Below are 21571 nucleotides of genomic sequence, written 5' to 3'. Positions count from 1 at the left end.
ACAACTTCAGCTCAGATATTAAGGTATTGAAAGAAAGAAAGATGCTGAAGTGTTAGATTCAGTGGAATTGAACTGACATCAACACAATTATATGCAGTGTGTAAAACAGTGTGAAGTAATGTATATGAAGTTACTCTTTTAAAGCTGCTGTAAGCGATTTTATCATGGAAATGTATGCAAAAAATGTTCCTACTCCCTGAAAGATATTACTGAAATAAGTGTCGTGAGATATCTCACCGGTCTCTGTGACAGCTCTGGACTCTGTAAACAACAAACAAATATGTGTCCGCAGACCATGACACTTTCTGCCTGTCAATCATTTTGCATGTTCTCATAGTATTGTAGTTGCAGTGAATTATTGAGGCTTAATGCCATTTTTATGCCATGTTGTTCATAACAGTTGTCAGTTGAGGGCGCTATTTTACTGCTGTTGTTTTTAACAACCGTTTCTGCTCATGTTGGTCTTAATAAAGCTCATTTGGGATCTTTGGTGTGCTGGGTTTTGGGGAAAAAAGGGGCCGTGGCTAATTCAACGACAAATACGGTTTGTGGAAATTGTGGAAAATCGCTTACAGCACCTTTAATGTCAGTTGGTGAAAATGTATAAATGTAATGAGATGTACACTGTCGTCTCTCTTCATGAAGGACTCAAAGGCATACTACAACATCCTGAATCAAGTGGCACCTAAAGGAGATGAGGAGGGAATCCCAGCCATCCCCATTGACATGTCAGGAATACGGGTGAGATGTTCATCAAAAACTTCCATATAACAACCATTCAGATTGACATATTAAGCTCTCCTATGAAGACTCCAGCCTTCACTTCAAAGAAATGAATTTCCAAGCTGGTTTATGCTGGTCCAGCTGGTGGGTCCATTATGCTGGTGAAGTAGTTGAACAAGAGAGTGTTGCTGGTTTATCTAGTTTAGAAGTCTGATGTGTGAACATCAGCACCTAAAACATGCTGTTGGTCTTTATAGATTTTCTTTTATTAACGAAAACACATGGATGCTTGTTATGAAAACCATGGAAACATGCTCCGTTTCAAAAACAAGAATGGTGAAGTCTCAGACACATCAAGTCTCACATTCAGATATTATTTGTGGTGTGTCAAATATACAGGAAAAAGACGACTTACAGCGAGCCGAGAGCATGCTGGTACAGGCCGATCGTCTCGGCTGCCGTCAGTTTGTCACTGCTACAGACGTCGTCCGTGGAAACCCTAAACTCAACCTGGCTTATGTGGCCAATCTGTTCAACAAGTATCCTGCGCTGAAGAAACCAGAGAACCAGGACATTGACTGGAGCTCCATTGAGGGTGTGTGAATCTTTGAACTCAACAGCTGCTCCTTTGAGTCTTTATTCATTTCATAAATCAAGACTGAGATCTCTTTGTTAGCTCAATTGTTTCTCCTCGACATCTAAATGGAGACCATAGAGCTGTTCAGCTGTGACGTTGATTTGTAGGCAAACCTGAACGGCAAAAAATTTCTTATGGGTTTTTAGAATAGAGATATTTCAGATTATGAGTAAAATAAGATCTCTAGTGAAAATTACTTGAAGAGGCTTTCGCATTTTGTTCTAGAACATAAATTACACACAGTCAGACCTCGAACGTGAATTTTGAAGCTCCTGTGTTTTCTTAAAAAATGCATATTGCTATCAAATGCTAATTAAGGACTATAACTACCATCTGTATGGGAACTACGTGCTTGACTTTTTTTAGGTGAAATGTCTGAGATAAAGTTGATGCTCAAACTGAAAGAGAAACCTCTGAGCAATAACAACTTGATTTGTAAACAATTACTTTTGCACAAAACATGCTGTATTAACATTTGGGCCTGCAAAAAAATAAAAATCATCAAAATATTAATAACTACAGTCTTGAGCAACACTAAATAGGTATCATTTGAAAGCTTAGAAGCTCTACTTTCCAATGCATGTAGACATTATGACCAAAACTGAACAAGTGCTTTGAAATTTACAGACAAACCAGAAGTGTTCAGGTTTGATCATTTATAAAACATCTGCACTGCACATATTATTACAATCAGTACAATAATACAACCAGCCTATTTCTTTTACTCACAGACAAAAATATAGCGAGTAATAGTTAAGTATATGTCTTTGACAATTATGTTGGCATTGCTTATATGCCACATTTTCGCTTATAACTTCATGAAAAATAAACGGAACATAAAATATCACATATCATTATTTAGAGGAGGTGATTATCTTTCAAACGAGTCCACACACAAGATAATCAGATGCATAGATCATTAGATAATCCACATGAAGCACAATGTTACATATGACCACCAGGAGATGGCGCCAAATACATGACACAGACTCAATGATGACTCAAATGACACAGAATGAAACTCATTCTGTGAAATCTCATTACTAAAATCATGTCTGCATGCTATACAAACCTTTAGTCATTGTTGTGTTTGCATGTGTAATTAGTTCTTATGTACAATTATTATGTTTTATTTGTTTGGAGTTGTTTTTGGACACTATGATAAATTATATTTGTAATGTTATAACTTTTGATTGCTTTGTCGAATCAACACAAAAATTTTCTCAGATGCAGTTGACATGATTGGGAGCAAAACAAAATCGGTTTTCTGAGCCACCTTATTAACACCCAGAGATATATAATGTCAAATCAGAAAGATAAAATAAAAAGTACAATTTTGGCAAAATTTTGTGATTTTTCAGCAGTCTTCTTTAGCATAAGATAACACTTGCCAATAACAGTTATAATGCTAGGCTACGTTGCTTAGCGTGTTCTACCACAGAAGTGATATAGTGGTAGATTTTCTAGGATGATCCAGTATTAACAGAAAATGTGTTTGATGTGCGATTTGTCAGGTGAAACCAGAGAGGAGCGCACCTTTAGAAATTGGATGAACTCACTGGGCGTGAACCCGCGCATCAATCATCTCTACGTGTAAGTGTATTTACCTAACCCTTTCTGCACTATTATAACTGTGGCACATGATGTGGACTTGCAGACTTGTGGTGTTTGCTTGCACTCATCTGTAAAGTCCGCTTTAACACATAAGCATCGATACAAATACATAAAGCAGTAATGGTGATTCCAGTGTGATAACAGTAGTAAGTGTCCTGACTGAGTGTAAATGTGTTTCTCTAGCGATCTGGCCGATGCTCTGGTGATCTTCCAGCTGTACGAGAAGATCAAGGTTCCTGTGGACTGGGACAAAGTCAACAAACCACCGTATCCTAAACTGGGCAGCAACATGAAGAAGGTACAACAGCTTTAATCACCACTGGACAGAGATTCATTACTGAAACAAAGGGCTCATCCCTTTTTTGAAACACCAGTGAGTGCAAGATGATGTCATGAATAGTTTTGGTCCTTTTTCCCAGGAGAGAAAGACAACATTTTAAATGCATTAAAGTTTTAGTCTGCAACTGTTTTTAGTATGCTGTGTATTCTAAAGGAAGTGTTGTGAATTGCAGTTGGAGAACTGTAACTACGCAGTGGATTTGGGAAAGAAGGAGGCGAAATTCTCTCTGGTTGGAATCGCTGGTCAGGATCTGAATGAAGGAAACCGCACGCTCACTCTCGCTCTGCTCTGGCAGCTCATGAGGAGGTAAAACACACAGTCACGGCACTAGTGGCTTCTTATTTGCATCTGTTTTTAATTAAAGGACTAGTTTACCTAATGAGGAAAATTATGTCATCATTTACCCACTCTCATGTTGTTCCAAACCCGTACGACTTTCTTTCTGTGAAACACAAAAGGAGATGTTAGAATGACAGTCTCAGTCACCATTCACTTTCATTGTGTGGAAACAAGATGCGAGTGAATGGTGACTGAGAATAACATACTACTTTACATTTCCGTTTGTGTTCCACAGAAGAACAAAAGTCGTACAGGGTTGAAACAACATGAGGGTGAATAAATAATGACTGAATTACTTATTTTTTATTTTATTTTTTTTTTGTGGGTGAACTAGTCCTTTAATACATATTTCTCATTACAAACTAAATGATCAGCATTAAAAAAATATAGATTTTTGAGAATGTTCCAAAAACCATCTAATGTGCTTTAAATCTCTACAAAGAGTTTACATGATCAATGTCAGTATTTACTTGCATTTCATTAGTCACTTAGAAACAGTACACAATCTGAAATATTTCTTTATTTTATGTCATAATGTTTCTTTGTATAAGACTGAGCCCATTAGAGGACAGGTAGGGAATTTATTTGAAATAGTTTTGCGTACCCTCGCAATACACCAACCATGGTTTTACTATAGTATGAAGCATGAAAATTATGGTATTTGTAACAGAACTATAGGAACCACAAAAGTTACCATGGTTTTACTACAGTAACCATATTTTAACCATGATATATTTAGTAAAACCATAGTAATGATACATGAAAACTTTGGTAATAAATATTATAATCATTCTGCCCAAAACAACAACAACAACAACAACAACATATTTTATTTCTACAGTTTTACTTGTAACACCATGGTTAATTTGTTGTACAAGTTTGGTTTTAGAACCCATAGTTTACACCAAAAAACAAAAAACATGCCCTTATGAAAATTAACCATAGTTTCACCATAGTAAAACTGTAATAACCATTTTATTTTATTTTATTTTTTTTTTTTGTGGCAAGAACCATGTGCCACAAATTAACCCTTGTGTGTCAATAAAAAAAAAGTTACTCAGAGGTCCTTAGAGGACAAAAATGTCCACTTCAAAAAACTGCCATAAATATATTATATATCAACATTTTTTTCCACTTTCAATGATTTTTCACTGAATGTTTTAACCAACATCAGTCCTGATCATAACTACCAAATATTCATTCATTTTCAGGATTTTAACCCTTTAAATGCCAGTTTGTTTACATAATGCCACTGTTGTTTTTTTACACACACACACACAAAATGTATTCAATTGTCCTGCAGTGCTCTATAATACAGCAAACAGAGAATAGGGGAAAAGCTTGTATTTGCTCCATAGGCTAAACATGAGAAAAATGGCGCCATCTGGTGGAAAATATAAAAATGTAAATTTTGAAGCCAGGGCTCTGGAATGAAAGCATAATATCACAGAATTCATGAGTTTATGCTTTAATGGCACTGGGATCATATATTGCAGTTTTAATGGGTTTCAATGGGGACATTTTTGTCCTGAAGGTCCTGAGTGTAACTATTTTGTGTGCACAGTGTATTATAGATGTATTATAGGAACTGAGGTTGAAATATCAAAATACACACCTTTAGCAAAATGTATGCCGTTGGCATTAACACAGTCAAAATGATCGAAAAAAACAAAAATGATAAAGACAAAAATGTCCTGAAGGTCACAGAAGGGTTCTACTACAGTAAAACTAACCATGTTTGTTTTTTTGTTTTTTTTTTGGTAGAATGGTTGTAATATATATATATATACAATATTTTTGGCTCTCCTGTCATATAACTACAGTTTACCACAAATATTATGGTTAAAATATGGTTACTGTAGTAAAACCATAGTAAATGGTGTGATTATATTTTAACTATAGTTAATATAGTAAAACCGTAGTAACCAAATAAATTAACCATTGTTTCTACAGTCTTAGTTACTACAATATTACTATAGTAAAACCATGGTTAATTGGTTAAATGGCTTAAGTGGGTCTGTAGTACTAAATGTTTCCTAAAAATATAAATTAATTTTGGACCCACTATATATATATATATATACACTATATTGCCAAAAGTATTCGCTCACCCATCCAAATAATTGAATTCAGGCATTCCAATCACTTCCATGGCCACAGGTGTATAAAATGAAGCACCTAGGCATGCAGACTGCTTCTACAAACATTTGTGAAAGAATGGGCCGCTCTCAGGAGCTCAGTGAATTCCAAGGTGGTACTGTGATAGGATGCCACCTGTGCAACAAGTCCAGTCGTGAAATTTCCTCGCTACTAAATATTCCACAGTCAACTGTCAGTGGTATTATAACAAAGTGGAAGTGATTGGGAATGACAGCAACTCAGCCACGAAGTGGTAGGCCACGTAAAATGACAGAGTGGGGTCAGCGGATGCTGAGGCGCATAGTGCGCAGAGGTCGCCAACTTTCTGCAGAGTCAATCGCTACAGACCTCCAAAGTTCATGTGGCCTTCAGATTAGCTCAAGAACAGTGCGTAGAGAGCTTCATGGAATGGGTTTCCATGGTCGAGCAGCTGCATCCAAGCCATACATCACCAAGTGCAATGCAAAGCGTCGGATGCAGTGGTGTAAAGCACGCCGCCACTGGACTCTAGAGCAGTGGAGACGCGTTCTCTGGAGTGACGAATCACGCTTCTCTATCTGGCAATCTGATGGACGAGTCTGGGTTTGGCGGTTGCCAGGAGAACGGTACTTGTCTGACTGCATTGTGCCAACTGTGAAGTTTGGTGGAGGGGGGATTATGGTGCGGGGTTGTTTTTCAGGAGCTGGGCTTGGCCCCTTAGTTCCAGTGAAAGGAACTCTGAATGCTTCATCATACCAAGAGATTTTGGACAATTCCATGCTCCCAACTTTGTGGGAACAGTTTGGGGATGGCCCCTTCCTGTTCCAACATGACTGCGCACCAGTGCACAAAGCAAGGTCCATAAAGACATGGATGAGCGAGTTTGGTGTGGAAGAACTTGACTGGCCTGCACAGAGTCCTGACCTCAACCCGATAGAGCACCTTTGGGATGAATTAGAGCGAAGACTGCGAGCCAGGCCTTCTCGTCCAACATCAGTGTCTGACCTCACAAATGCGCTTCTGGAAGAATGGTCAAAAATTCCCATAAACACACTCCTAAACCTTGTGGAAAGCCTTCCCAGAAGAGTTGAAGCTGTTATAGCTGCAAAGGGTGGGCCGACGTCATATTAAACCCTATGGATTAAGAATGGGATGTCACTTAAGTTCATATGCGTCTAAAGGCAGATGAACGAATACTTTTGGCAATATAGTGTATATATATATACACATATAAACAGAAGCATAAAACTCTCGACATGTTTCATTACTGAGGACATGTCGAGAGTTTTATGCCTCTGTTTAAACTCCAGACATGTATATTGTGTATCAAGTCGAGATTAACCGTCACATCATAAAACACAACATCATCACTGACTGAAGCGCAGATTGCAGACTGTTTTATAAAACGCAGCCTTTTGTGGTTTAGCCGTTGTTAGGGTGGTGCAACCGGTCTGACCGCACATGGCCCCGTGCACTACTTTATCTATGGGTCATTAGATCTAAAGTTCTACCGGTTCTTAAACAGACATTGAGATAAAGCGTTCATTTTAATTCTTCCAGTAGAAATTTGCACTGCAAAAATAAATGGCAGCTGTAACTAATTAATGCTGGCAAGTGACAATGGGATAAGTGGGATAATCCACAGATAATCCATTTTAATGCACTTCGCATCGGGTGGTTCTTCACCTTCACGTCGTGCATTAAAACCGTTTAACACACACCTACCCTTAGGTAATGTTGAAGTGTGGTCTGTATGTCCGCAGGTATACTCTGAACATACTGGAGGATCTGGGTGATGGACAGAAGGTGACTGATGACACGATTGTCACATGGGTGAACAACACGCTGACAGAAGCCGGTAAAGGCACCATCAGCGGCTTTAAAGTAAGCAGCACATGTGACTGTATAAACACTCAGATTACACACTCAACTGTCCGCCTGAACAATTGTTTGATGTTTTACAATTCTTTAGGACGGATCTATAAGCAGCAGCATGCCAGTACTGGACCTGATTGACGCCATCCAGCCCGGATCGATCCGTTATGACCTCATCAAGACAGAAGATTTGACAGATGAAGAAAAACTCAATAATGCCAAGTATGTTCACTATTTAGTGTGTCAATCTAAAAAATGACAGAGCTTGTGTTTCTGTTATGAGATAAAAAATCCTCATTAGTGTTATATGTGTTAACATGATTTTAGTGTGATAAAATCACTTACCCTCTCTATGTGCAGTCATGACCATAATGGCAGTAATTTTCATGGCATGCACAAGGATACCAGAAAGGGAAAGTTTGCATAGAGGAAAACTCTGCTTACATACATTATTTCACTAATACATATCCAAGACAAATAGTTCCACTTCAGAAAGATTGATTCAGACACTTTACAGTTAAAATAATAAACAGATTAGTACTGAATAATTCATGTACAGTGGCAAGAAAAAGTATGTGAACCCTTTGGATTAGCTGGTTTTCTGCATTAATTGGTCATTAAATGTGATCTCATCTTCATCAAAGTCACAAGTATAGACGAACACAATGTGTTTAAGATAACAACACACAAACAATTATAATCTCTCATTTCTCTAACACATCCCATTAAACATTCACAGTGCTGAGGAAAAAGTATGTGAACCCCTAGGCTAATGACATCAACAAAAGCTAATTAGAGTCAGGAGTTGGCAAACCTGGCATCCAATTAATGAAATGAGATTGTAGGTGTGGGTTAGAGCTACTTTGACTTATAAAAAGCACTCAAACATTTTGAGTTTGTCACAAGAAGCATCTGCTGACGTGGACCATGCCTCTCAAAAAAGAGATTTTAGAAGACCTATGATCAAGAATTGTTGCTTCGCATGAAGCTGGAAAGGGTTACAAAGAAGAAGAGTTTAGATATTCATCTGTCCACAGTTAGACAAATTGTCTATAAATGGAGATGATTTAGTACTATAGGTACTCTCACTAGAAGTGGCCGTCCACTCAAGATGACTCAAAGGGCACACAGCAGAATGATCAATGAGGTATAAAAGAACCCTAGAGTGACAGATAAAGACTTGAAGGAATCATTAGAACTGGTTAACATCTCTGTTCATGAGTCTACTATACAGAAAACATTAAACAGGTATGGTGTGCATGGCAGGACATCATGAAGGAAGCTGCTGCTTTCAAACAACATCATTGCTGCACACATGAAGTTTGCCAGAGACCACCTTGACACTCCACAACACTACTGGGAAAATGTTTTGTGGACTGATGAAACTAAGGTTGAATTATTTGGGTATAAAAAGGGCACCACATACCAACATGAAAACATCATTCCAATAGTCAAGTATGGTGGAGGGAGCATCATGATTTGGGGCTGCTTTGCTGCTTTGGGCCTGGACGCTTGCCATCAAAGGGAAAAATGAATTCCCAAGTTTATCAAGATATCCTACAGGATAATGTCAGGGTTGCTGTGTGCCAGCTGAAGATCAGTAGAAGTTGGGTGATGCAGCAATACAATGACCCTAAACATCAAAGTAAATCCACTACAGAATGGCTTCAAAAAAAGAAAATCCACCTTTTGAAGTGTCCCAGTCAGAGCCCAGACCTTAACCCAATAGAGATGCTGTGGAATGACCTCAAGAGAGACACCAGACATCATAAGAATATGTCTGAGCTGAAGCAGTTCTGTAAGGAAGAATGGTCCAAAATTCCTTCTGAACATTGTGCAGGTCTAATCCACAGATACCGGAAACACTTGATGCCAAAGGACGATCGATCAGTTATTAAACCAAAGGGTTCACTTACTTTTTCCACAGCACTATGACTGTTTAATGGGATGTGTTCAATAAAAACATGAAAGATTATAATTGTTTGTGTGTTGTTAAAGCACATTGTGTTTGTCTATACTTGTGACCTTGATGAAGATGAGATCACATTTCATGACCAATTAATGCAGAAAACCAGCCAAAGGGTTCACATACTTTTTGTCACTGTAAGTGCTTTAACAAAATACAAGCTTCACTTTTCTACTTTTAAACCCTCTGGAACGCTGGCCCGATAGACTGCCATTGTTAGTGTCGTACTGTAACTGTGATTTTTCTTGGAAAGAGATTGGTCAAAATTATAAAGCCCAGAATTCCTGAAATACAGTGGATTTTGTCCTTGATCGTAAACAGCTGACAGCAAATGAAAAATCAAACTCAATACATGCTTTTCTTTTGTTTTGTAAGGTATGCTATCTCCATGGCGAGGAAGATCGGTGCACGTGTGTATGCGCTGCCAGAGGATCTGGTGGAGGTCAAACCGAAGATGGTGATGACGGTGTTTGCCTGTTTGATGGCCAGAGGAATGAGACGCATCTAAAACCTCCAACACATCTTCTACTCAACAGATTATTATCAGGATTTCATTGCCAACAAGAATTCCTTTTGTTCAGTTGTTTCTCGAGTCCCACAGTCACAGAAAATCTGGAAATATCAGGGAATTTTAACATTGTGCTTCCCAGGCTTGGAGTAAAATTGTCAAAACATCATTTTGCTCTGCTGGATATTACTTAAAGTAATATTTTTAGTTCTGCTCTTTCCAATTTTCATGAATTAACAGTGTTAGAACCTTTTAGTCTAATAATTCTATTAAATGCATGTTACTATGAAAATGAAGCAAAATAAAAACAGGTCCTTTTCTACTAATGTGTGCGTTTGTTCATTTGAAGATGGTTCAAGGTTAAGAATGCAATGTCAGGTGCATAGCATACAGAGTAAAGAAACATTATACACTTTAAGAACTCAATGTCTGATGTCCCATGTGAGGATCCATCACTTTAATGGGGGGAAATTACAGCAGTTGGAATTAACAAAAGACTTAATCTCAGAATATTGTACAGCAGGTGCTCAGTCTGATCCTCTGAGGCTTATATCTCTGCAGAACATAAATGGGCTTTTCCCAATCAGTGGCCGTCTTCAAACCATTGAGAGTCCCTACTTTCATTGGATAGTTTAGAAACGCCCATCACTGTCCTGCAGAGACCTATACTTCGCTCCTCTGGGAAACGAGAAGAGTTCATACACTAGAATCGTTCAGACGGATTATTTGACGGTCTTGCTCTCTGCGGGTGTCTCTCCGTTATCAAGCGTCTTCAGGAGTCTGAACAGACCTGCTGCCTCACGGATTCGACTGAACTCGATGCAGAAGGCCTGAACCTCGATGAACAGATCCTGAACATTGATGATCTTATTCCTGATGAGTGACTGGAGGAACACACACACCAGACGCACCAATCGGTTCTGTGCGAGAGAGAGATGTGACATGAAAAAAAACAAACTGATCTAAAGCAACTGAAACTATTCTTAATAAATAAATAAAAAACAACATTATAATAATTTATATAACTGGGTCATTCCGTGTCAACTCAACCAGAGGTCTCCGGCTCAACATTTAGTTTTTGATCATTTTGTACTGGTGAAGGATATACACAAATGATGGTGAAGGCAAAAATATTAAATGCCATCAATATAGACTGAGTAATCCATTATTTTGTAGAGGGGGTTAAAATTACCTTTTTCGCCTATGATTTTGGAGCAAAACTACAGGTCAAAAACACCCTTAGAAAGGTGTCAGCATCATGATTTTATTTGTACACATAGATTGGTAGATCTGTTACTAAAATGGTTTGACTTCAGCACCTCTTGTTGCATTATATGCCAATGGCATGAGTCCAAAAATGGGAAAAAACACTTTTTTGTGTTGATTTTCCAAAGTTTGAGAGACTATAACTCCAGAAGTGTGAAAGATATCTTAATATCCTTTTAAATTCTGGTTCAGAACAAACTTTTTAATCCCAGAGATATGGGGCTCTCAATGTCAACTGTTACATTTGGACTATTGAGAATGTTACAATTGTTGTAAATAAATAAATAAATAAATAAATAAATAAAGGAATATTTGTAATGTCAACATTATTTGTACTTTTGTTTTGTTGGACAAGAAAAACCCACATTTGGTTTTTCGACAATTAAAAATGGATAATTTATAGATGGAGCCACATTGAGAGTGCTATATCTCTGGGATTAAACCATACAGGGCCTTATAAATGAAGATACCAAAAGAAAAGTTTGTTCTGAACCAGAATCTAAAAGAATATTAATATATCTTTAACACTTCTAGAGTTATAGGCTCTCAAACTTTGGAAAATCAACACAAAAAAGTGTTTTTTTCCCATATTTGGACTATATCTTTAACACTTCTGGAATTATAGGCACGCCAACTTCAGAAAAAGAACACAGGAAGTGCCTTTTCCCATTTTTGAACTGTCACCATTGGGATATAATGCAACAAGGATTGCTAAAGTCAACTGATATTAGTAACAGATCTACCAATCTCTGTGTACAAATAAAATCATGATGCTGACACCTTTCTAAGGTTATTGTTTTGACCTGTAGTTTTGCTCTAAAATCAAAGTGGATTACTCAGTAAATATTGATCCATGGCATTTAATATTTTGCCTTTCATTATCATTTATGTTTATATTTCTTCAGAAAAGTATTAAAATAAAAAACATAAGCTTCTGAAATTTGGTTGATTTGACATTTTGGGACATTTTGATTTTGTCTTAACACAAACTTGTATTAGTGCTGTTTTAATCTCATGATATGTTATGTGTGTGTGTTTTACCTGCATGTATTTGTCTTTGATTTGTTCACATGTAGAGATGCAGTTTGAGATGTACAGATGAATGAACTCAGGAGGAAGATCCACTGCTGTTGTTAATCTGCGACAAAACACACAATTGCATTTACACATCCAATATAAACACCCACATTCGAAAGATGATGACAATGAATTACGGAATGATTTTTCAGTTTCAGGCTGTTGAGCTCTTCAGAAGAGCAGATCTGTACCTGTTGACCACCTCCATGGAGTGCAGTGACATGTCCATGTTGACCAGGACAGAGAAGTATTCTGTGATCTGACTCGATGACATCAGCTTCAGCAGCATCTCGATGGCCACCAGAGGATTGTTCTCAACCAGGTCCGGTAGTTTAGCTGGTGTCAGACCGATGTGATAAACGAGTTTTGGGTCTTTTTCCAGTTCACCCAGCAGCTGATGGGAGAGTTCAGTAAACACATGATACTGGAAATAACAGTGAACATGGGTGAATCTCACAACAACACACATGTTCAACAACAAATATCAAATTCAACAGAAACGATCACTATTTTAATGAACATTTTTGCATTATTCTCATAAGAATTAGAAAAAATATTCTCTCCCAAATTCTCATTACAGTAATAGTGTTTTTCTTTTAATTTATTTATTTTTTAACCCTTATGTTGTGTTCCGGTCATTTTGACCCATATGATTGTTTTTGTTTTTTTTACTTAATTCAGTTGAAATTAAATTCCTTGACTTTGTTCACATATGGTATCTGAAAACACAAAACAATTTGGACCATTTTCTTAGTATTTTATTAGTTTTATTTCAATTTGTTACACCTGTTTTGTTCCCGGTCAAAAATGACCGGCTATTGGAAATGAATGGATTAGACTACAAAAAAAAAAAAAAAACAAGAAAGAAAAAAATGACTGTTCAGGAGCCTGTCCAACCATCTGATGAGCACATGTGTGCATTTGTGAAACTTCTGAACTATTCTTGACCCCACAGGAACAAAAGAAAAATATTATAACAATGTGTTTTGGGAACTTTCACATTCTCACAAAGAGTAAGACTGTATGTGCCATTTTTGAGAAAATAAAAGTGTCAAAGCAAAGTTAAATATTAAAACAACATGAAAATAATAATTATGTGATAAATAGCACAGCACATTTTGTGAATGTTTTTTACATAGTTAAAATAGCATAATTTATTGATTATTTTGAGTAAAGCAAAGCTGTCTAAAGTCAGGTCAGTAAAGCCTACTATCAGTAAGTTCTAAAAAGAAGCTCAACACTTGTTGTAATAACTAGAAATTAAGTTTGATCTAATGTTATATCTAGTGAAAATATTTTCATGATGAGAGATTAATACGGTTTAATACCACACGTGACCTTCTGCCATTTTTTACTAAATAAGAGAGTAAATAAAAATAATAATTTTTTTTGGTTAAACATTAAAATAATGTGATAAACAGGATAGAAAATTGTATGTATGGTATTTAATATAGTAAAAATATCCATAAAAGTCGCATTAGCTCAAGTATTTTCCAAAAAGAGGTACAAACATGTTCTAGTTACTAGAAATCAAGTTGAAAAAAGATCTAATGCAATTTGTAATGAAAACATATGGATTATGTGAGATTCATAAACCATTTAAATGAGTTGGTCATTTTGAGTGGTAGCCAATGAGGAACACAGCACAGGGTTAAATCAGCATAAATTAATGGCAGTCCAACAAATACAACCATTATGTAAAAAATACTTTTCTTTCCACAGTAATTAGAATTTGTTTACCTTTTGGTAATAAGAATATTGGTGTTGTGCAATTTTTCATGCCATTTTATTCTTTTTTTCAAAATAAAATATTTTATTGCTTGTGATTTTGGACATGTTTTTCACAGGTTTTGTCAGGCTCGCGCACATTTTGTTTATAAAGACATTAGAAAACGAGGGTTTGAATCATCTTCAGTGTTTCTCAACACTTCAGACTTCCTGTGGATTTTGACTGAGTGCGCAGTAATTTAACCCTTTAAGCACTGAAGGTGTTTTTAAAGATTTCCTGTGTCAGTGGTATACCCAAAATTAAAGACTTATAACTCGACAAAAAAACAAAAAAAAACAAGGAGGTTCCAGTGTTTGGTATCATTGTAACTAAAACTTTTTTTTTTAGAATATAGATTATGGTAATTTATAATACTCTCAGCCTAATAAACTGCTGAAAAATCACAAAAAGCAATTGACCCAAAAATGTACCTTTTTTCTTATTTTTCTGATGTGACATGATATATCTCTGGGTGTAAATAAGGGGGCTCCAAAAAACTGATTTTGTTTTTGCTCCCAATCATGTCAACTGTAACTGAGACAAAGTTTGTGTTGATACGAGAAAACAATCAAAAGTTATAACATTACAACAATAATTTATCATTAGTTTCCAAAAACATCTCCAAACAAATAAAACATAATAATTGTACATAAGAACTAATTACACATGCAAACACAACAATGACTAAAGGTTTGCATAGCATGCAGACATGATTTTAGTAATGAGATTTCACAGAATGTGTTTCATTCTGTGTCATTTGAGTCATCATTGAGTCTGTGTCATGTATTTGGCGCCATCTCCTGGTGGTCATATGTAACATTGTGCTTCATGTGGATTATCTAATGATCTATACATCTGATTATCTTGTGTGTGGGCTCGTTTGAAAGATAATCACCTCCTCTAAGTAATGATATGTGATATTTTATATTCCGTTTATTTTTTCTGAATTTAAAAGCAAAAACACGGCATATAAGCAACACCAACATAATTGTCAAAGACATATACTTAGCTATTACTCACTATATTTCTGTCTGTGAGTAAAACAAATATGCTGGTTGTATTCTACTCTTTCAGAGCTTTCCAACAACATATGACACATGACTATTTGATCAGACTGATGTTTTTACTGATTACAATAATATATATATTTTTATATAATGCAAAATGTTTAATAATTGATCAAAATGGAACATTTCTGATTTATCTGCAGATTTCAAAGCACTTGTTCAGTTTGGTCATAATGTCTACATGCACTGGAAAATAGAGCTTCTAAACTTTCAAACGAATCCTGTTTTGTGTTGGTTTTGACGATTATTTTTTTTTTTCTCACATCCAAGCTTAAAGTGTTAAGAGATTTTATTCATGGACTAATAACATCTCATACCTTCAGTTAGAATCATAAAGTGTTCAAATTAGGGCCGCCAATTGATTTTTTTTTTATTTTATTTTTTATCAAATTAAATACATGATTCATCAAATAAATCACAATTAATCGCATATCAATGTTTACTGAGAAAGGCATCCAACTGAACATAACTTAGTATATGATACGTAAAATAACTATAAATATCCTACATACAGTATAATAATGCAATTCAGATAATTCAAATACATAACAATTTACATATACTGTGGCAACAGACAGATAAAGCATTTAGACAATATAAAAAGTGGCTTTAAAAGTCAAAATATTATTTGTTTTATTTCCATTTAATTGAACATATCCTTATTATTGCTCTACTTGCCTCTGCACTATTTTTAATCGTTGGTCTTTGAACGGAGCTTCTTTGTAGTGCCTCAAGTTGTTTTTAGCATGCTGTTTCATGGTTTGAAAAATGCGTTACGTACAGATCGAGAGCACAATTAATTGCGATAGTTTTTTTACGCTTTGTTTTTCATATAATTATTTTGCACTAAATTAACACTTTAAATCAACAGCCATAGTTAAAAATATAAATGCTTCAGATATGATGAGGTTTGACCCTGTGACCTGATGATGTGTTGAGGAGTCAGTGGTCATGTGATACCTGCATCTGCTGTGCGGCTGACAGCGGACTCTTAAAAGCTTTGGCCATGATGCGCTTGATTTCCACTCCAGTGCCGCTGCGCACACACATGGAGCGGTCCCACTGGATCCTGTGATCCGGTTCACACGGGTTCAGCCAGGCCAGCTCGTCTTCACACACCAGCAGAGGCGGAGCGGGCCGGATCAACTCCGGACGGAAGTGACCTGAGACACAAATAGACACCGGTTTAAATCACTGGGAGTTTTAAAACATGATTTAAAAAAAATCCTAATCTTCAGATTCATTAGTACTCTTTCACTCACTCTCAAGTGGAGGGCGTGGTCCTGTCACCAGTGATTCTGTGATCTGATTGGCCACTGAGCTGTCAAAGCCGGAGTTGGAGGAGTCAGGGTCCGGGTCGCTAAGCAGGCTGGGAAAACTGGCTTTACTCTGAGTAGGCAGCTCAGATTGACGCTCTGAAACAAACAAACAAATAAACCATCTGTGTGTCACAGAGCTTCAATTTTTATTTGTAACATCTGCCATGTTTCTTAATATTCTATTCTAGGCCTAAAAATACATATTCTTGCATGAAACAGAAGATATAATTCCTCAAACAGAAAATGTATGTCAATAAATAGATAAAATTGTAGATTTTGACATTTATTTTTTTCATGATTAGAGAACAAATGTCCTCATAAAAGCAAAATGCACCTGAAAATCAACTCCAGGGGGCAAATATTGCCTGTTAATGGAAAAGTTCTGACCCTGATACAGTCAGTCATTCACCATACCAGCGAGTGCGAGCTGCAGTCCACTGATGTCTATAGTCTGCGGCGCTGAGCCAATGTCCATACAGGACACCTGTCTCGGCGTCTTCTTGAACAGGTCTCGTGGTGGAGCGAGCATCAGCTGAGACAGGAAGAACTTCTCTGATAGTGTGATGGGAGGAAGGAAACCTGGAGACATTAAGAGTGATTGACTGAAGAGAGTAGAGCGGTCTTCCCACAAAAATACTGCAATTAAATGCTTACGTACACAATATTTAATATTTAAGAACTCGTTTTGTTTCCAAGCAAACAATCGTCATGGTTTACTCAAAATCTACAACAATCGCCGTGCCAAGCTACTAAACGATTGAAGACGTGTGCCGTTTCATAGAGGTGGAGGTATATGGGCCCTCCTTACTATAGCTGTGATAACAAAGAAAATAAAATTACACGCTGCTTTCCGGCTGCGTTTGTAAACACGCTGAAAACTGTCCATTACTAACATACATCGACTACACATGTCATTTTAAAAAGTTTGAGAGAAAGGGTATGAGTTTTCTGTAAAGTCCACTGATACTATTTTAGAGAGTGGTCTAAACAATTAATAGTAACATACCTGTCCAACAAAAAAGAAGCAACATCAGCATCACTACTCATGTTTTTCTCCGTCATCAAATCTTTCCACCTTGTGTATGCCGTACCGAAGTTTACTCTAGTTTATTTTATTTTTTTTATCCCCTTTTCTCCCCAATGTTGGAATGCCCAATTCCCACTACTTAGTAGGTCCTCGTGGTGGTGCGGTTACTCACCTCAATCCGGGTGGCGGAGGACAAGTCTCAGTTGTCCTCCGCTTCTGAGACCGTCAATCCGCGCATCTTATCACGTGACTCGTTGTGCATGACACCGCGGAGACTCACAGCATGTGGAGACTCATGCTACTCTCCATGATCCACACACAACTTACCACACGCCCCATTGAGAGCGAGAACCACTAATCACGACCACGAGGAGGTTACCCCATGTGACTCTACCCTCCCTAGCAACCGGGCCAATTTGGTTGCTTAGGAGACCTGGCTGGAGTCACTCAGCACACCCTGAATTCAAACTCGTGACTCCAGGTGTGATAGTCAGCGTCAATACTCGCGGAGATACCCAGACCCCCGTTTACACTAGTTTTTTGCCTTTGCCAGTCTTTCTGTCTTCAGAACTTTTTTGCTTCTTTGGCAGTACAGCTACTGAATCTCCTGTCGTCTCCGCTGCTAAAGCACGATAATAAATATGTTCCATTGTGTTCTTTTCACTCTACGCATCACCAAACAACACTGTTCTAAACATAGCCAAGCTTATCTACATTGGCAGCAGCCAATGAGCGTGAGGATTCTCTTCTTTGATGTTTAGTGAAACACGGCGGGTCATGTCATTTCAACATGGCGAAACACACTGAAGGGGGTGACAAGCACCATGTATAATAAAACACTTTTTATTAGAAAACTATAATGAGTACAGTCTTCATCTCATGTGAGTGTACACCATTCGAATCACTCTTCATAAAAACACAATTCATTTGTTAATGTGTAAAACTTTTTAAATTAGCCCCAAATTACTGAATACACCTTTAAAACCATGGTTTCTGTCAAAAAATAAAAGAATAATAATATTTGCCTAATACAATCATGGTTACTATAATATTACTATAGAAACAACATGTTTTTAGCCAGAAACTATGGTTACTACACTCTACAATATTGAAAGCACTTTATTATAATGTTAAATTAGTTAACATTAGTAAATGCATTAGGTATCATTAACAATAAAAAGATAAATAAAAAACATTGTACAGTATTTATTAATCTTTGTTAATGTTAGTAAATAAAACATTTTTTATTGTTAATGTTAGTTGATAGTACGATAACTAATGTTAACATATCAAACTTTTGATTTTAAAAATCATATGTTGAAATTAAAATTGACCAAGATTAATAAATGCTGTAAAATCATTATTCATTGTTAGTTCATATTAACTAATGTTGTTTACTAATGTTAACAAATGTAACCTTATTTTAAAGTGTTACCACAATATTACTATAGTAAAACAATAGTTCAACTATGATATTTGTATAGTAAAACCATGATACCCACATAATTATAATTTTTACTACCATAGTTTTTGTTTACCTGTATTATCACTATGGTTTCATTATGAATATCATGGTTAAAAAATGGTTACTGTAATAAAACTATGGTAAATTTATTACAAGAGAATGCAAAACTATTGAGAGGGCACGCAGAAATATTGCGAGGGTGCACAAATCTACTTCAAAGGAATGCAAAACTATTGCGAGGGCAATGCAGAAATATTGCGAGGGCACGCAGATATATAGCGAGGGCATGAAAAACTACTGCAAGGGCATGCAGAAATATTGCGAGGGCGTGCAAAACTCTTGGGAGGGCACGCAGAAATATTGCGAGGGCACTACGCAGAAATATTGCGAGGGCACGCAAAAGTACTGTGAGGGCACGAAAAGCTACTGCAAGGGCACGAAAAACTATTGCGAGGGCACGCAGATATATAGCGAGGACAATAAAAACTACTGCGAGGGCACAAAAAACTACTACGAGGGCACGCAGATATATAGCGAGGGCAAGAAAAACTACTGCAAGGGCACTAAAAAGTATTGCGAGGTCACGAAAAAGTATTGCGAGGGAATGCAGAAATATTGCGAGGGCAAGAAAAGTACTGCGAGGGCACGAAAAAGTACTGCGAGGGCACGCGGAAATATTGCGAGGGCACGCAGATATATAGTGAGGGCAATAAAAACTACTGCGAGGGCACAAAAAACTACTACGAGGGCACGCAGATATATAGCGAGGGCACAAAAAACTATTGCAAGGGCACGCAGATATATAGCGAGGGCAAGAAAAACTACTGCGAGGGCACAAAAAACTACTGCGAGGGCACACAGATATATAGCGAGGGCAAGAAAAGCTACTGCAAGGGCACTAAAAAGTATTGCGAGGTCACGAAAAAGTATTGCGAGGGAATGCAGAAATATTGCGAGGGCACAAAAACTACTGCGAGGGCACGCAGAAATATTGCGAGGGCGTGCAAAACTATTGCGGCACGCAGAAATATTGCGAGGGCACGCGGAAATATCGCGAGGGCACACAAAAGTACTGCGAGGGCACGCGGAAATATTGCGAGGGCACGCAAAAGTACTGCAAGGGCACGCAGATATATAGCGAGGGCACAAAAAATTATTGCGAGGACACGCAGATATATAGCGAGGGCACGAAAAGCTACTGCGAGGGCACGCAAAAGTACTGCGAGGGCACGCAGAAATATTGCGAGGGCACGCAAAAGTACTGCGAGGGCACGCAAAAGTACTGCGAGGGCATGCAGAATTATTGCAAAGGAACGCAAAAATATTTCAGAAATATAATCCCCCCCCCGGACTCTTAGTGGCTCCGTTGAAATGTGTAACTTTTTTGGCGTTAAACAATTTCTCCTATTATATCTTAATATGCAGAGATTACTACAAGTAAGACATTCGTAGTTTGATTTTCTCGAAAACTGTTAAAACAGTCCATACAAATTCCTCTGTTTGTTTTGGGCGACCCCTCCAGCACGACACAACAACACTGAGTTGACCAATGAGGAGAGTTGGGGGCGGGACTATCTGTTTGTTTGTATGATCAACATCGTATTCGGAAAGTTTATTTTTGCATTTCCATCCCGTGGCGCAGAAATGACACACTTGAACTTCAAGTATTTGTGAAAAGTGTCAACTGTGCTGCTGTTGTACCTGAGAGCGGGTTCTCCTGCTCTTCTCCAGCAGGTGAGGGGTTCAACAGGTGTGCAAACACAGCGGCGAAGGGGTTTGCGGCCAGCGGCTCGGTGCGGTACATCTCCCACAGCAGATAGAGCGCTGTGAGCCGCTGCGGAGCGCTCGGGAGAAGATCCGGCTGCTGCAGCAACATCACCAGAACCGAACCCACACGGAAGTGTTCGGCTTTACCGAAGCAGTGGTGGAACGCCGTGGAGAGCTGCTCGAAACTGTTACTGCACGCGTCCTCAGACATGATGCCCAGCAGGTTCGACAGCTCTTTAGGAGCCAGAGTCATGATGATGATGATGTCACACACACCACTGGATCACGAGAAAAATTACAAACACACGGAACAACAATGGATTTAGACATACAATAGATTCCATTAGTACACGCTGAGTGAATAAATCTCATTTGTGTCTCAACACTAGTGAGCTGCCTACATAAACAGCACTTATAGCGGGTTAGACTGCTGACCATGTAGTGAGCTCACTAGTTATTAATTGTAACATTTACCTGAGGCGAGTTCATTTATAACGTCATGTCAGCTCATGAATATTCAATGAGAACGTGATGACGCTCCAGTATATCCCACACTCATAGAACGCTTTTCTGTGAGATTAAACAAGCTTGTGTTTGTCCGTTCTACTCAAAACCGTCCCACGAGCACTTCCGGCGCACAGAATGGACTTATGGGAACTGTAGTCCATAAAAAAATAGCTATGGAAATTCTAAAA

General features: G+C 37.7%; 2 protein-coding genes across 3 annotated transcripts in view; one reads left to right on the top strand and one right to left on the bottom strand.

Moving 5' to 3' along the window:
• The window catches only part of LOC127446984 (plastin-2), a 21517-nt gene extending 11075 nt beyond the window's left edge, over positions 1-10442 (top strand). Inside the window, exons 8-16 of the mRNA XM_051708400.1 lie at positions 1-23; positions 646-741; positions 1123-1318; positions 2875-2953; positions 3158-3272; positions 3487-3620; positions 7535-7655; positions 7744-7868; positions 9988-10442. The exon at positions 1-23 is cut by the window's left edge and continues 120 nt beyond it. Of these exons, the coding sequence (XP_051564360.1) occupies positions 1-23; positions 646-741; positions 1123-1318; positions 2875-2953; positions 3158-3272; positions 3487-3620; positions 7535-7655; positions 7744-7868; positions 9988-10120 (1022 nt within the window). The 3' untranslated portion in view covers positions 10121-10442. The remainder of the gene's footprint in view (positions 24-645; positions 742-1122; positions 1319-2874; positions 2954-3157; positions 3273-3486; positions 3621-7534; positions 7656-7743; positions 7869-9987) is intronic.
• A 100-nt stretch (positions 10443-10542) lies between these two features.
• On the bottom strand, positions 10543-21550 carry LOC127446995 (CCR4-NOT transcription complex subunit 11). 2 transcript variants are annotated; one of them, XM_051708418.1, is made up of 8 exons: positions 21351-21550; positions 20811-21154; positions 17032-17196; positions 16561-16713; positions 16259-16461; positions 12655-12887; positions 12428-12524; positions 10543-11040 (listed from the first exon to the last, which is right to left on the bottom strand). In XM_051708418.1, exons 2-8 carry the CDS (start codon positions 21127-21129, stop codon positions 10843-10845), a joined length of 1368 nt encoding a protein of 455 aa, XP_051564378.1. In that variant the 5' UTR covers positions 21130-21154; positions 21351-21550; the 3' UTR covers positions 10543-10842. The 2 variants fall into 2 exon arrangements, with proteins under 2 accessions (XP_051564378.1, XP_051564380.1); XM_051708420.1 differs by having other exon boundaries at positions 12655-12857.
• Between the last annotated feature and the right edge of the window lie 21 nt (positions 21551-21571).

Source organism: Myxocyprinus asiaticus, chromosome 10 (genome assembly GCF_019703515.2).
Source record: "Myxocyprinus asiaticus isolate MX2 ecotype Aquarium Trade chromosome 10, UBuf_Myxa_2, whole genome shotgun sequence".
Lineage (NCBI taxonomy): Eukaryota > Metazoa > Chordata > Actinopteri > Cypriniformes > Catostomidae > Myxocyprinus > Myxocyprinus asiaticus.
This window is presented reverse-complemented; position numbering and strand designations above follow the sequence as displayed.